The following is a 16,937-nucleotide window of genomic DNA, read 5'->3' as shown; positions in this document are numbered from 1 at the left end:
AGGTAGAGATTTCAATAGCTTGAAAAACTAGAACCCAGCTCCCCTCATATCTTTTCTAACCTTCTTTCTGTTTGTTCCTGTTGACATGTTAAATGCTGCATTATTCCTGTAAGTAAACAGGCTGGCTTTGTTCTCTCAAATATCTCAGCAAAAAAATGTCCCAAACATCTCAGTTCTATTCCATTCTGGAGAGATGTGTATAGGAAAAACTTGATTAAAATGGAGTCATACAGACTAAAGAAGGCTTTCAGACCTATTTGCTTTATCTAGAACCGTAACTATCATCAGATTATGGGTGATCTTAAATCACCCACTAGAAAACTAGTGTGTGAAAATGCAGGTTCTGGAAACAAATGCATCATGCATTGAAACCGTGGTCTCAGACTACGTAAAGACAGAGTGCTGTTTAGCCACAGCTGCTCCTTATCCCCCTCCCAGGTGGACACATGTCGTTTTCCTGAGCTATGAACAAGCTACGCATGGAGCCAAGCTGACTGAACATGAACCTGTGGAATGGATAAAGTTAACGAGAAGCCTTGTGCTTTGGTTCATAATAGAGAGCAGCTGAAATCAAATTATTTTCTTTTTTGAGAGACAGGATCTTGCTTTGTTGCCTAGGCTGGAGTGCAGTGGTGCCATCCTAGCTCACTGGAGCCTCGAATTCTTGGGCTCAAGTCATCTTCCTGCTTCAGCCTAAAATCAGATTCTTTAGGAGAAGTCAATGTGTTCTCTAGTTGGAAAATTAGCCTGTTTGGGGAAATGTGGGTTGGTTTTTAGAATTTAGATTGGAAAAAAACAAACAAACAAACAAAAGCAAAACCAGTTGAGTTAACTTGGTTGGACCTTGAAATAAAGTCCAACTTGGTTGGACCTTGAAATAAAGAGGAGGACCACACCCCTAAGGCCTACGGTAGCTGCTGGCTCCCATTTTCTTCTGAAGATTAAGGTTCGTTTGCTACATTTCACAGATCAGTAAGTGCACTGAAGAGACAGCTTTTTTCTTTCAGAATCTGGAAATGATTCTCTCTTAAAATGGGCTCAAAATATTATTTACTAGCTTAGGGGAAAAATAAAAATGGTTTGTATTTTAACAATTTCTTTTTAAAATTCAATGTCATACTTAGCTTTACCTAAATTATCCAATAATTATAGGACTATACCTCTTGAAAAGTTAGTAAAAACCTTTCGTTAGTAAGTTATTACGCGGTGCAACTTGAATGTAATATTTTCTCATCAGGTTCATTTTAGATGTAATTACAACTTTCTTTTCATAATGAGTTGAAAGTATATATAAATCATGAGAACTACCATGAGCGTCTCTGAAAAAGAGTTACTACGTCATGACAAGCCGATCTTAACTGAAACATGTTTCTCAAATGTCATGTTCACACAGCTGTGATGACAGTGCTTATCAGTCCTGTCCCCACCACACCACCAACCTACACAGAAAAAGGCAGGCAGTGAGTTGGTTCCGGTATGACCTGATATGAAGATGTTTCATTCTTTAGTCTCAGCAATTGACATCACAAACTTGGGTACAAGCTACAAAATTGAGGTGAGTGGTAATTCTGTTTCCTGACGAAACTCTGAAAAAGAGTCATTAGTCAACCGGCAGCACTGTAACCCTAGTTCCTCAGATGGTCTCCTATCAAGAGCGGCATGGACGATGTATGGCAAGGGCCCCTCATTTAGATCCCTTGGGAGGCAGCTGAGCCCTCTGCTGCTGAGCGGGGGAGCCCCTCCCGTTTCCAGCATCCTCTGACCCACCAGCAGACACTCTGCTGCTGTGAAGGACTTGTTACCTGCTCTTGGCTGCTGGGCCCTTTCAGTTCCTGTGTTCTGTGGGGCACAGTCCATTCTTGAGACTTACAATCAACTAGGTTAATTCTTAAGTCTTTTCTTATTATCATAAAAATTTTTACAAATTACAGATGGCTCAAAAGAGCAAGATCAGTGAACAGCTTTTCCTAACTCCAGGCAAAGCTCAGAGGTAGGTGCTCTGTGCCTGTTAACTGCCTAATTTGTTTTTCCTTCATTCAGTCATCTCCCTTCTCGTACTTCTCCATTTCCCTACTTTGAGAACAAAACCAATTTTTTCCCCTCTAAAGGTAAAAAATATTTTCTCTACAGAATGCCCTATAAATTCTCCAGAGATTTTTTTTTGTAGTTAAAAAAAAAAAGCAAACAAGGTGGGAGGATGGCTTGAGCCCAGGAGGTTGAGGCTGCAGTGAGCCATGATCACTCCACTGAGCTCCAACCTGGGCAACACAGAGAGATCCCGTCTCAAAACCCAAAAACAAAAAAACAAAAAAATAAGTACTGCAGGCTTAGATCAGTATGTAACTAATGCGGTGATCTTTAAAGGAACGCATCTGCATTCACACTTTGACTCTGCACTAAGTCTCTGCTATGATCAGGCCAGGGAACAGAACCACGTGGAAGCGAGACGCCTCCGGAGCGGGTTCAGCTGCCTCCTCAGCACCCACAGCCCTGATCTGGGGCAGGGAGGGACAGGCGGTAAGCAGTGCCATCTGTGTGGGGCAGGGTCTTGTGGGCCTGGGAGCTGGTCTGTTGCTGTAACTCTGTCCTTCTACACTCAAGGCTGATGCTATTCTTCCAGAACTTACACTAACAATACATGCGCTCCCATTTAAGGAAATGTTTACAAACATAATGTCAAATTCTGCAAAGGCCACGTCCTCACCTGGAGAAAGCAGAGATGTGCTCAGTTACCCGGAATCCTTTGCTGCCTCTAGCTTTGCAGCATGCAGACAGCCCCCATTTCTCTGCAGGTGCCACCTTCGCTCCACCCAAACCTGATTTTAAACCATTCCGCCTGAGAGGGTCTTAGGACGTGGCCTCAGGTCACAACCAACAATCAATTTCCAACCAAATCAACCAATCAGTTAAAGCAGAGTGATCCAGAAAACAACAGCTAAAGAGAGAGGAGGGAGAAGAGCAGCTTTAGGAGACCTAAATTCACATAAACTTGGCAGTGAATGAAGTATATTTAAGTATTGGGCATAGTAATGTATATGTTATAATTATATATAACAGGAAGACATGAAGGTCAGGAACTGCCTGCAAAATGCCCCCATACCCAGCTCATCTCTCTCAACCAGGGAAGGAGGCAGCAGGTGCGGTGCTAAGTGGTTGCATTTACAAAGAGGAAGAAAAGAAGCAGCTGTCCACTTTACTCTTATATATTAGCTGTGTTCGTTAAAAAAAAAAAAGACTTGAAATTTATTTTAAAACATATTCTACAACATAGAAGAAATTATGAAAGATGCAAAAAAATCTCATCAGATTTCCCCAAATTTTATGCTGGGAACAGAATGCTGGTCTTCCATAAATTAATGCTATGTTCACAGGGAACCTAGTTGCTGTCTTACCTGGAGGTGTGTCTGAGTGGCTGGGTGGATGGCAGCGCCACTCTCTTGACCTAGCTGGTGTCTCATAGTGAGTGCATCCAGAGTTGATGCTGGCTCTGCCAGTGTGTTGTTATATCTAGATAAATCAGTAGCTGCTGTAAAGTTTTCAGAATGAGCTTGGATTGGAACAGTCCCACCAACCAAATCTTGACTATGATTTGAATCCAAAGACGTTGAGCTTTCATTTTTTGGATTGAGAGAATGAATGTCTTCTCCAGTGAGTTCAGGATAAGAATCACAAAAAGAGATGTGGTCACCACCCACGGGATTCTGCATCAGAGGCCAGGCGTCTGAAAACTCGCCACAGATGGACCGTGAGAGGGACCCGAAGAAAGTCGGCACCATCTCCCCAGCTGGGCTTGCGTTTCTGCACACACATTCAAAAGAGCTTAAAGTCTTCGGTAAGGCGAAAACACTACTACAAAGCAGCATGTCAGCTATAATTTTAGGTCTTCTAGATGAAATAGCAATTTACTGAGTCAGAATTCTAGTGTTTCCTATTGTTATAAACTTGCCTCAGTAGAGTAAGTCAAATTACTCCATTTACTTTAAAACTGAATTTTGACACCTCCTTCTAATTAATATAGTTCTACTTAATCCATTGTCTAAAACATGCAGTTTCCTGGGTCTCAACTGAGTTTCCTTGAGTGCTGTTCTAAAATTCTAAAATAACATGCCTTGGGTAAAAATTATTTACATATTAATTACTTACAGATGACAGAGGTGTCAAAAATCACAAACATACGACAAAAATAAAGTTAATGAAGTGAAAAATATAAAGAATGCTGCCTAATTCTTGCCTGAGAATTGTGCCCCACCAGTATCTGGAATGTCAAGAATATTTAAGAGGCAATGTTTCCATTGGTAAATTAGATGAAAATTGGTAAATTAGCAGAATGTATATTTGCACAGGAAGATATGAAATGACTGATTGAAAGTACCCAGTTACCTCGCCTGAAGACTGGCTGCAGAATGCATCCCACAGCTGAGAGTCGCCCGGTCGGGGCTGCAGGCCTCATCGCAGCACAAGGATGGGAGCAAGTGCACCGGCCCTAGGAAGACAGCGCAGGTGTGAAGCACAGGACCCACCTCCAGCAGCTTCCTCTTTAACAACACTTCAACACTGCTCTTGGAAATGTAGATGTTCCCCCTTGGGTGACTTCTGGGGGAAAGGGAATATAAAGTTCTCTTTTTTCTCATCTTAAACAAATGATGAACCACTTATATAAGCTACCGAGAGTAGACAGAAGAAGAAGGGTGGATGCTGGGTGCTGGAGCAAGGGGGAGACCAGCCTCTGTTGTCTAATAGAGACCAAGTTTCAGTTTGGGGGGATGAAAAATGTTCTGGAAGGTGAATGGTGGTGATGGTTGCATAGAAATGAGAATGTCCTTAACGCCACTTAACTGCACACTTGAAAATGGTTAACATGGTGAATTTTATGTTATGTGTATTTGACTACAATAACAAGTGGGGAAAGCAATAAAGCAGTCTGTGGGAGAGCACGAAATGAGACTCTCGGCCCCGCTCAAGACAGGAGGAGCAGGACAGCTTTCCTGCTGAGTGGCCTCCTAACACAGATGACAGCGTGAATGTTCGAACCCTCTAACTCCATACACACAGACACACCCTTTCTTTTTATTGCTAGGAATGTCACTTAAGGAATAAGTAGATGTGTGCACAGAGCTTTACAAACTGAATATATCACTGAAGCTGGATATATTTTGTGTTACAAAGATAATATAAGGTATTGAAGAAAAAATCTAAAATATAAACAGATTAGATAAGAAATTAAAAAATAAATCTTCTCCCAATCCTATGAACTGAGAATAAACTCACATTTTTGAACAGCCTTGTTGATTTCCCACTGTGTCTATATATAGATACATCATTTGGATTTACAGAACCACAAACGCACTAATGCACACAGACACACAAACACATACACAGAGGAAGACTTGGAGAAAATAGACATTTACATATATATCTATATCTATAAGTGTATGTATCCAAATTTTCCATAAGGAATCTCTCTTTACTTTTATAAACAGGAAAAAGTATTATGAAACGACAGTCTCCCTTTTAAGAAATAAACGCCAAATATTGGGCTGCAATTGCAAGCCAGTGTGAAAGAGGAAGGCACTGGCCTGGCTGCATCTGAGTCTCCCTCACAGCAAGGCCTCCATCTGGCCCATCTAAATACAGTGCACTGACCGCACTGAACTCACCGGGTTCACAGCCACCCAACAAACAAGTGTCATGCTCACCATGGGACATTTCAAAATTATTTTAAAGCAAAAGGCACTGCCATTCTTTGTAGAAATGGCTCATTCTCGGGAAAGTAAACAATAAGCCTGGGACTTATTTTGGTGGAAGAAAGAAAGAAAGTGCTAAAAGAATAATGGGGCCATGTCACAATGGCACAGGAGCCAGCCTGAAGGGACTTCCCAACACAGGGCAACCTGAGCGTCAGAATAAACAATGATGCCAAAGGGCTGTAAGTCACTGAATACAGCCCACGAGTCTACACTAAGGTAATCAATAAACGGAAAAGGAAAGTTCCCTCTTATCATAGGAAGCCAACTAATAAATGTGGAAAGAATAATGGAATTAGAAAGCCAGCGTTTGTTAACCATCATAGTTACGACTGATTCCAGTACAAATCATCAGAGCATGCTAAGCTACAAGGTGAAAGTTGGGGAGTGATAGGATATTTACAGAGTCACCAAGTATCACCCATGCGATATTTATGTATTACAAAGAGATCAATAGACATTTTAAGTTGGAGAAACCTGGCAGACACCCCCTTAACAAAGTGACCAAGGTTAGCCTGACCAGGCATAGACCAGATAGACAGCTCTGCCTCCTGACTCAGTGCGCTGAGGGCCCAGTATCCCTCAGCAGTATTTCTGACTCTAATCCTGAGGAAACATCAGACAAATCCAAATTGAGGGTCACTTTACAAAACTGTAGAATTTTGAAAAGTGCTGGCCTGTACTTTAAAAAAAAATCAATATCATGAAACACAAACATGAGGAGACCATTCCAGATTAAAAGAGACCAAAGAGATTGGACGACTAAATGCAACAGCAGTTTTCATAATTTTCTTTTGTTATTTAATAAGTATTTCTTAGAAAAGAAAACATTGGGACAATTAAGAAAATGTGAATATGCTCCGTAGATGATGGAATGGCACTGATTTAACACAAATTTCCCGTTTGAATAACGGTGCTGTTGTTACATGAGAGAAAAGGTTCTTCTTAGGAAGCAAACACTGACGTACTAAGTGGGAGAGGGACATCATATTTGCAACTGGATTTAAAATAGAAAATGAAAAACAACACACACACACACACACACACACACACACACCCCAGAGAGAGAGAGAGGTTAAGCAAATGAGAACAAGGGATAACATGTTAATATTTGGGGAATCTCGATAAAGGATACTTGGGAATTCTTTGTTCTACGCTTTCAGTATTTCTGTAACTACATCAAATTCCTGAAATTATGTCAAAATAAAAAGAAAGCACTTGAAATAAGTTGCGCTGAAGCAGGATGTTGGCATGGTGGTCATTTCCAGCCACTGTGTTCTGTTAGGAGGACATGCAACAGGCCATCTGTATATTTAATCTTTCTTTTCAGATTGAAGTAAGGTGAGGCAGAGTTCACACAAACTGCATTTTATTATATTTAAAATTTTAAATTAGAGTTCATCTCTAATAAAATAAAATATTTTATTATATTTAAAATTTAAAATTAGAGTTCACTGTTTCTAGAGTCAACTCTGACTCTAGAAACAGTGTCCATGGTGTCATATCTAGGAAAACGTAATGGTTGGGGGCATTGAAGGATCACACAGTTACCATTAATAGTGTCTAAGAGTCTTATCTATGTAGGCAAAGGCAAAACTAGATCCACATACCACAGAAAGTGTATTTTATTCTTCACCCATTCCTAAAACAGGAGATAGTAATCATTAGCAGAAAAAGAATTATAATAAAAGCTTCTTATTCCATATAGCCATGTGCTACATAGCAATGTTTTGTTCAGTGATGGCCCACCTATACCATGGTGGTCCCGGAACTTTATAATACGATATTTTCCCTGTACCTTTCCTATGTTTAGATCCACAAGTACTTATCACTGTGTTGCAACTGTCTACAGTATTCAGTGCAGTCACATGTACAGGTTTGTAGCCTAGGGCAACAGGCTACACCACATAGCCTAGCTGTGTAGTAGGCTATCCCATCTAGGTTTGTGTGCACGCTGCAAGGTTTACATAGTGATGAAACCACCTAATCATGCATTTGTCAGAATGTATCTCCATCATTAAGCAATGCATGGCTGTATACACAACATGAAACTGACAATTTCTTGAGGAGAAAGATTAGACAGTTCCAAGAGGACAAGTCAATCTAATGGGATATGGTTAAAATAAATATAGATGGGTTATTAGATAAAATGGTGCCATTAGTATTGGTTCCATGGATGCTAACAGAACTGTAAAGTAGTAAGAGAACAGGGGAACTGGGGCAGACTTCTAGAGAGGCTGGTTGGTCATAGAGGATTTTAATTTGCAGAGGAGGTGAGGTGGTAGGGTGGGGAGGAGTGGGATGTGTAAGTGTAGAAACGTGCTGAGGAATATAAATACATAACAAAGTTAGTATTAAACACACTCTCAGACAACAGTGCAATACAAATGGAAGTCAAGACTAAGAAAATCACTCAAAACCATGCAATTATATGGAAATTAAATAAGGTACTCCTAAATGACTTTTGGGTAAATACTGAAATTAAGGCAGAAATCAAGAAGTTCTTTGAAACTAATGAGAACAAAGATACAACATTCCAGAATCTCTGGACTCAGCTAAGGCAGTTTTAAGAGGAAAATTCATAGCACTAAACATCCAGACAGAAAAGTTAGAAAGATCTCAAATTAACAACCTAACATCACAACAGAAAGAATTAGAGAAGAAAAAGCCAATCACCCCCAAAGCCAGCAGAAGACAAGGAATAACCAAAATCTGAGCTGAAATGAAGGAAACTGAGACATAAAAAACTACTCAAAAGATGAAAAAATCCAGGAGTTGCTTTTTTGAAAACATTAATAATAAAAGCCACTAACTAGGCTAATAGAGAAGAAAAGAGAATATCCAAATAAACACAATTAAAAATGACAAAAGGGATGTTACCACTGACCCCACAGAAATAAAAATAACTATCAGAAACTAATATGAACATCTCTATACACATAAACTAGAAAACCTAGAAGAGACAGATAAATCCCTGGACACATACAACCCTCCCAAGACTGAACCAGGAATACATTGGTTCCCTGAACAGAACAAAAATGAGCTCCAAAATTAAATTAGTAATAAATAGGCTACCAACCAAAAAAAGCCCAGGACCAGAAGGATTCACAGTCGAATTCTATAAGATGTACAAAGAAGAGCGAGTACCATTTCCACTGAAACTATTTCAAAAAAAAGAGGAGGAAGGACTCCTCTCTAACTTGTTCCATGAGGTCTGCATGATCCTGATACCAAAATCTGGCAGAGATACAACAAAAAAAGAAAACTTCAGGCCAATATCCCCGATGAACATCAATGTAAAAATCCTCAACAAATGACTTGCAAACTGAATCCAGCAGCACATCAAAAAAGGTAATCCACCACAATCAAGTAGGCTTCATCCCTGGGATGCAATGTTGGTTCAACATACACACATCAATAAATGTGATTCATCACATAAACAGAACTAAAGACAAAACCACAGAATTATCTCAACAGATGCAGAAAAGGCTTTTGATAAAATTCAACATCCCTTCACGTTAAAAACTCTCAATAAATTAGGTATTGAAGGAACATACTTCAGAATAATAAGAGAAATCTATGACAAACACACACCCAACATCATACTTGTTGGGGAAAAGCTGGAAGCATTCCCCGTGAAAACTGGCACAAGACAAGGATGCTCTCTCTCACCACTCCTATTCAACATAGTATGGGAAACCCCAGCCAGGGCAATCAGGCAAGAGAAAGAAATAAAGGACATCTAAACAGGAAGAGAGGGAATCAAACTATCCCTGTTTGTAGATGACAGGATTCTATATCCAGAAAAACCCCACAGTCTCTGCCCAAAAGCTTCTTCAGCTGATAAACAACTTTAGCAAAGTTCCAGGATACAAAATCAACGTACAAAAATTATTAGCATTCCTCTACACCAACAACAGCCAAGCTGAGAGCCAAATCAGCAAGACAATTCCATCCACAATTGCCACAAAAAGAATAAAATGCTTAGGTAGGAATACAGCTAACCAGGGAGGTGAAAGATAGTTACAAAACACTGCTCAAACAAATCAGAGAAGACACAAACAAATGAAAAACATCGCATGTTCATGGATAGGAATAATCAATTTCATTAAAATGGCCATACTGCCCAAAGCAATGTACAGATTCAGAGCTATTACTATCAAACTGCCAATGACATTCTTCACAAAACTAGAAAAAACCTATTTTAAAATTCATATGGAACCAAAAAAGAGCCTGAGTAGCCAAGGCAATTCTAAGCAACAGAGCGAAGCTGGAGGCATCATGTTAACTGACTTCAAACTATAAGGTCACAGTAACCAAACAGCATGGCACTAGTACAAAAACAGGCACACAGACCAACGGAACAGAATAGAAAGCCTGGACAAAAGGCCACACATATAAAACTATCTGATCTTTGGAAAAGTTGACAAAAACAAGCAATGGGGAAAGTCTCCCTATTCAATAAATGGCGCTGGGATAACTGGCTAGCATATGCAGAAGAGTAAAACTGAACCCCTTCCTTACACCATATACAAAAATCAACTCAGGATGGATTAAAGACTTACATGTAAAAAGCAAAACTATAAAACCTGGAAGAAAACTTAGGCAATACCATCCTGGACAAAGGAATGGGCAAAGAATTCATGACAAAGACACCAAAAGCAATCACAACAAAAGCAAAAATTGACAAATCAGATCTAGTTAAACATAAGAGCTTCTGCACAGCAAAAGAAACTATCATCAGAGTAAACAGGCAACCTACAGAATGGGAGAAAATATTTGCAAACTATCCATCTGATAAAGGTCTAATATATAGCATATATAAGGAACTTAAACAAATTTACAAGAGAAAAACAACCCCATCAAGTACTGGGCAAATAACATGAACAGACACTTCTCAAAAGAAGACATACATGTGACCAACAAGCATATGAAAAAAAGCTCGGCCGGGTGCGGTGGCTCACGCCTATAATCCCAGCACTTTGGGAGGCCGAGGCGGGTGGATCACGAGGTCAAGAGATCAAGACCATCCTGGTCAACAAGGTGAAACCCCATCTCTACTAAAAATACAAAAATTAGCTGGGCATGGTGGCGCATGCCTGTAGTCCCAGCCACTCGGGAGGCTGAGGCAGGAGAATTGCTTGAACCCAGGAGGCGGAGGTTGCGGTGAGCTGAGATTGCGCCATTGCACTCCTGTCTGGGTAACAACAGCGAAACTCCATCTCAAAAAAAAAAGAAAAAGAAAAAAAGCTCAACAGCCCTGATCATTAGAGAAAATCAAATCAAAACCACAATGAGATACCATCTCATACCAGTCAGAATGACTATTATTAAAAAGTCAAAAAACAACATATGCTGGCAAGGTTGCAGAGAAAAGAAAATGCTTACACATTTTGGTGGAAGTGTAAATTAGTTCAACCATTGTGGAAAGCAGTGTGGCAATTCCTCAAAGAGCTAAAAACGGAACTACCACCTGACCTAGAAATCTCATTATTGGGTATATACCCAGAGGAATATAAATCATTCTACCATAAAGACACACACACGTGAATGTTCACTGCAGTACTATTCACTATAGCAAAGACATGAAATCAACCTAAATGCCCATCAATTACAGACTGGATAAGAAAAATGTGGTACATATACACCATGGAATACTATGCAGCCATAAAAAGGAATGAGATCATGTCTTTTGGGGGAACATGGACGGAGCTAGAGACCATTATCCTCAGTAAACGCAGAAACACAAAAGCAAACACCACATGTTCTTACTTTTATAAGTGGGAGCTAAAAGATGAAAACACATAAACACAAATAAGGGAACAACACACACTAGGGGTCTAGTGGAGGGTGGAGTAACTATTGGGTAATAGGCTTAATAACTGGGTGATGAAATAATCTGTAAAATAAACATGTAACACGAGTTTACCTATATAATAACCTGCCCATGTACCACCGAACCTAAAATAAAAGTTAAAAAGTTGGTATTACCCCTATTTGCTCAAGTTAGAGATGAGTTTCCCTTTGAATTACTTTCCTAAACTTTCTTTTCTTTTTTTTTTGAGATGGAGTTTCGCTCTTGTTACCCAGGCTGGAGTGCAATGGCGTGATCTCAGCTCACCGCAACCTCCGCCTCCTGGGTTCAGGCAATTCTCCTGCCTCAGCCTCCCAAGTAGCTGGGATTACAGGCACACGCCACCATGCCCAGCTAATTTTTTGTATTTTTAGTAGAGACGGAGTTTCACCATGTTGACCAGGATGGTCTCGATCTGTTGACCTCGTGATCCACCCGCCTCGGCCTCCCAAAGTGCTGGGATTACAGGCTTGAGCCACCGCGCCCGGCCACTTTCCTAAACTTTCATTCTGTCAATAGTCTAAGAGGCAATGATGATTGTATAAAACCTTAAAATGGACTTCTCAGCTCTGTCTTCTTTAAGAAATTCTAAAAACAGACATATTTTTAAAGTAGGCATATTAGCATTTGTATCCATAAAGGATACAAACTCCTACTCTCCAAAAGGTTACCGCGATTTTAAATAAACTGACTCAAAACAAAGAAGAAAAACATGCCCCAGAAGTTGCTGAAAAATTCTAGAATTTTAACGGGATGCTAATTTCCTTTTTAATACTTAAGAGACTCAAAACATCCAAACCAACAGGAGGCAGTGGAGAATAATTTAACAAGCTTAGTTTTAACTAGAAGACTCAACACAGCCACCTCGCTGTGAGGTGAATAAACCAGGACCCATTCTTGCTGCTTCCAGTTCTGCGGTCGCCTCCAGTCCTCCTGAGGACCCTTCCCTGCTGAACTTACCGCAGGTCTGTGCTGAGTCCCGGTGGCACTGGCAGCACGCTCTGTGGGCATATTCGTGGAGCTGAGGTCTGTCAAAACACGACAGCTCAGAACCGTTGTATTGAATGTCCTGTGATCGCAGAGACCCTAAATGAGGGGTGAGAACTCTGTCAGGGAACACAGTCTTCTCTCTAGGAGAGTCCCGTGAACATCCAGTGCAGATCTGTGCCATTCTAGCTTTCATATTTTTAAAGAACAAGCCAGCCATCCTTCCACTGTCTGATATGTCTGATGACTTCTTCTTACATGGAGGCACAAACATGAAATAATTTGTTAAGAAAGTTCAAAATATAAGGTACTAATGTTGCCAGTGCTGAGAATGATTTTTATTTTTGCCTATTGGCACAGGGACATCACAGCCTTGTCAGTCTCCTTACGAAGCTGTGCCACCTCAGTGAGGTCTATAGATGACCCTTGAGCAGTGTGGATTTGAACTGCACAGGTGACTTATACACAGATTTTCTTCAGCCTCTGCCACCCTGAGACAGCAAGGCCAACCCCCTCTTCCTCCTCAGCCCATTCAATCTGAAGATGATGAGGATGACAGCCTTTCCAATGATCTACTTCCACTTAATGAAAAGTAAATCTATTTCATTTCCCTTATGATTCTCTTAATAACATTTCTTTTCTCTAGCTTACTTTAATGTAAGAATATAAGGTCTAATACATACAACAAGCCAGGTGCAGTGGCTCACACCTGTAATCCCAGCACTTTGGGAGGCCGAGGCGGGCAGATCACTTGAGGCCAGGAGTTCGAGACCAGCCTGGCCAACATGGTGAAACCCCATCTCTACTAAAAATACAAAAATTAGCCAAGCGTGGTGGTGGGTGCTTGTAGTCTCAGCTACTCAGGAGGCTGAGGCAGGAGAATCAACCCAGGAGGCAGAGGTTGTGGTGAGCTGAGATTATACCACTGCACTCCAGTCTGGAGTGGACAGAGCAAGACTTTGTCTTGGGGAAAAAAAAATAACATACAAGATGTTTTGTGGGCGGTCAACATTGACATGTAGATTTTCAGCTGCTGCCCTAGCCCTCTGCTGTTCAGGAATCACCTGTGTTTCTTGTGCCCTGTGTTCTTTCACAGCTTGTTGGCGCTGGTCTCAGCCAAGTCTCTTGTAAAACACTTGCGCAACAATGTCATAAATGCCCTTCCCCCAAATGCTAAGAAATGGAATGAGCTCAAAACTTACAGCTGGGTTTCTTCTCCATAAACTGTCTCTTACAATAGATGACACAGAGGATGAGCAGAGCCAGCAGGACGGTGGCCAGAGCGCTGCAAATGACAGCAGCCAGTGCTGTGTCCCGTGGGCTGGAGGCCGTGGATGCGATCTTCACCAGGTTGACCTTGCTGGCACCTGAAACCACAGGAATGGGGTCAGCATGCTCTGGACAACTGGAGATGCAGTGCTTATGGTGCAGCTGGTGGGTACCTTTACCAGTGGCCTTCCCATGCTGTGAGAAAACCGACACAAGACATTTAAAGATGGCTCAAGCATTCCCCCAACCAGAAGATGTCTTTAATGGGATACCTTTACTCGGCACCCCACAATGTGCTGGGTGTCCCTCTCCTCTGTTCCCACAGCATTACAGACACACCCCCCTCAACACATTGTGTTGCTGGAATCTGCCTTCAGCTCCACCAAAGCAGAATTCTTTGTGAGCAGAATTCACGTCTGTCATCTTTATCTCTGGCTGCCCAGTACTTGGCATGTGGCAGGGAACTAATGTTTCTTATTTAATTGGAATTACACCACATTTTTATGCATATATGCTTTTTTGGGCAACTTTAGGGGAAAACAAGGAATTGGATCATCCAGAACCTTAGAGTAGACCTCAATTTTTGAGACAGTAAACATCTCTGAATGGCTTATCTGTTAACCTACTGGAAAACATCTAAGTTTTGGAGGCAGGCATACTCATGTGCTAAGACAGTCGAGGAATAGATGTTATTTTAGAGGCAGTAATGCTTTGTGGTTCTGGGCAGATTCTGCACCCCATGGCCTGGGTCAACCTCTACCTGTGTTACCTTGAGACACTGACTTGAGTCTCAAGTTGCCATCTGTTCAAATGGAAGTAATAATAGCAACTGACTCATGAGTTATGTAAAGTGTGTGGGACTGGCTGTGCTGTAGAATCCTTAGCCACTGTAATGATGATGATAATAATTAGCATTTTAATTATCCTGAGGGTACCAGAATAAACAACCTCATTTAAATCAGAGATCTACATCCGGTGCAGTTAAACAGCATATCCTATTTAACTAACCCCAAAATAATATGAAAGAAACAGATTTAAAAGGGGCATGAAATCTACATAGAGGGGCAGTTACATTTTCTCTTTCCCAAGCAGACGCCCTGAGGGAGCTGAGGGGCCCTCACTCTGCTTCCTCGGCAAGCGCCGCTCGCCATGGGAGACGTCCCTTGACTGAGGATTACTCTAGATAGAGGTATAATGTGTGCTTCACATGTCATTTCAGGTTGTCTAGAAACCAAATTTAAAGACTAAGAGAGAAAGAGCGACAGAGAGAGACCCTGTCTCAAGAAAAAAAAAAAGAAACAGGTAAAATTAACTGTAGTCTATGTTAGTTAGTCAATATATCTTAAATATTGCATTTCAATACATATTCAATATAAAAATTATTAATAACATATTTTGCATTCTCTGTTTTGTATTAAAATTTCAAAATCCGATGTGGTTTTACAGACACAGCTCATCTCAATTTAGACTAGCTACACTTTCAATGCTCAGTAGCCACACATGGCTAATGGCTATGTAATGGACACGACAACTCTAGAGACTGAGGGTCATTTATACAAGCTGGCATCCAAACACAAACCGATTTGGCATCTGGTGCCTTTCTCCTACTTCCTGGCTACAAACCCCTCACTCCCAATAAGATTGTATGACACTTGAGGCTAGAGCCAGAGAGAAACACCTGGGTTAATATTACTGAATCATAAAAACAGGATAGCAGGAACTATCATCTTGGAGCATGAGTCTTGGTATTTCCAGTCTCAGTAATTCTAGGCCACACATATGAAGGTCTCTTATTGCTACCTGGGAAGGTACACACATCATATGTTTTGGGTTTAGATGACTAAGACTCATAATCCAATCATGCATTTTAAAGGACATTTATTTGTAAACATGTTTAATATTCACAAGATACATTTGATCACTTTTAACTCTATAGAACACTATAATAAGCAAACAGCACACACTATTTGTTCGTTATACAGCAAGTTAAACGACACCCCTGACCTGATAGAGATTAAATCTAATCTGAAACAGCCTCTATCAGTGGACAGAGTCACAAAAGGACCTATGAGCAGAAGCACAGCTGTGAAAACACTGAAAATGTGTAACTGGAGAGGAACTTGCATCCCACGCAAGTTGAAATAGCAGCCACAGAGAAGGGGAAGTGACTTGGAAATGAAAGCATTATCTAGCTGGACCAAATGGTGAAGCTGTGGGAGACTGTCATTTACACTGGTGAGGAATGCACTCACTTCAGGGTGAGAAGAATCTCCTTAGCTTAATTTTTTGGTCAAATAACCCAGGCCTACACAATATGGAGTTTTAACAAGAGCTATCATAAAAATGAAATTTAATACATGATTTGAGTGGAGGACTTCCAAGTTCTCAACTGTTCTAACTATTAAGCTCATCAACTGACACACTGGATATTTAGAAAAATCCTGGTAAGAATAGAAATTTCAGGTTAAAGTAGTATCATAATTAGAGCCTTTTAAGTTCTTATTGTTTAAAACCCTTCTAAAACATATTTTAAGTTATTTTCCTTAATATAAAAGAACTGTCTCTAACTTACAGATAGGTTAAAATGTCCCCAGAGTGGAGATTTTCTTCTTAATTTGGTAGTTTGTAACTCAGGATTTATACTCTCTAAACATGTCTTGTTAACACGTATCTAATACTATAGGGCACTATGCTGTAATGTCAGTGATATCTGGTTGCCACAGTAACATCAATTTCAGAGGAAAAGTACATCCAATGTGCCCCTTCTCTACACATTTCCAGAGACAGTAGCATCTAAAGATGAACAAGAAAAACATACAAGTTTTACTTCTTGATTTTTGACACCTATATAACAATAGGCATCTTATGGATTCAGACACCCTCCGAGAGTCCTCATGGGAAGCAGGAGTCCAGAAACCACATTCTTGATTCTTGTTTATACGTTGAGTTTATGATAACACTTAGAGCAAATTTTTTTTTCTAGGAAAGGGGTTCATCATTTTTAGCTTTGTCACATATAGCAATGCAGACAAAAATGGGAGATTGAACTGAATATCATTTGATTTTAGAACAGTTCTAGAAAC

General features: G+C 40.5%; 1 protein-coding gene across 6 annotated transcripts in view; it reads right to left on the bottom strand.

The window, feature by feature from the left end:
* The window catches only part of TNFRSF19 (TNF receptor superfamily member 19), a 109,358-nt gene that overhangs the window by 3,835 nt on the left and 88,586 nt on the right, over positions 1-16,937 (bottom strand). For 2 of the 6 annotated variants that reach the window (XR_008481772.2, XR_008481771.2), the window contains exons 6-10: positions 13,788-13,952; positions 12,559-12,684; positions 4,381-4,483; positions 3,393-3,798; positions 2,705-2,935 (exon numbers count right to left, since the gene is read on the bottom strand). Coding sequence is in view for 4 of the 6 variants with exons in the window: in XM_008998029.5 (XP_008996277.1) it covers positions 3,393-3,798; positions 4,381-4,483; positions 12,559-12,684; positions 13,788-13,952 (800 nt within the window). In the remaining 2 variants the exon portion in view is untranslated. The remainder of the gene's footprint in view (positions 1-2,704; positions 2,936-3,392; positions 3,799-4,380; positions 4,484-12,558; positions 12,685-13,787; positions 13,953-16,937) is intronic. The other 4 variants (XM_008998029.5, XM_017973001.4, XM_078375177.1 and 1 more) reach the window with 2 other exon arrangements.

Source organism: Callithrix jacchus, chromosome 5 (assembly GCF_049354715.1).
Source record: "Callithrix jacchus isolate 240 chromosome 5, calJac240_pri, whole genome shotgun sequence".
NCBI lineage: Eukaryota > Metazoa > Chordata > Mammalia > Primates > Cebidae > Callithrix > Callithrix jacchus.
The sequence above is the reverse complement of the archived record's forward strand: the minus strand, read 5'-3'. Positions and strand labels throughout refer to the sequence as shown.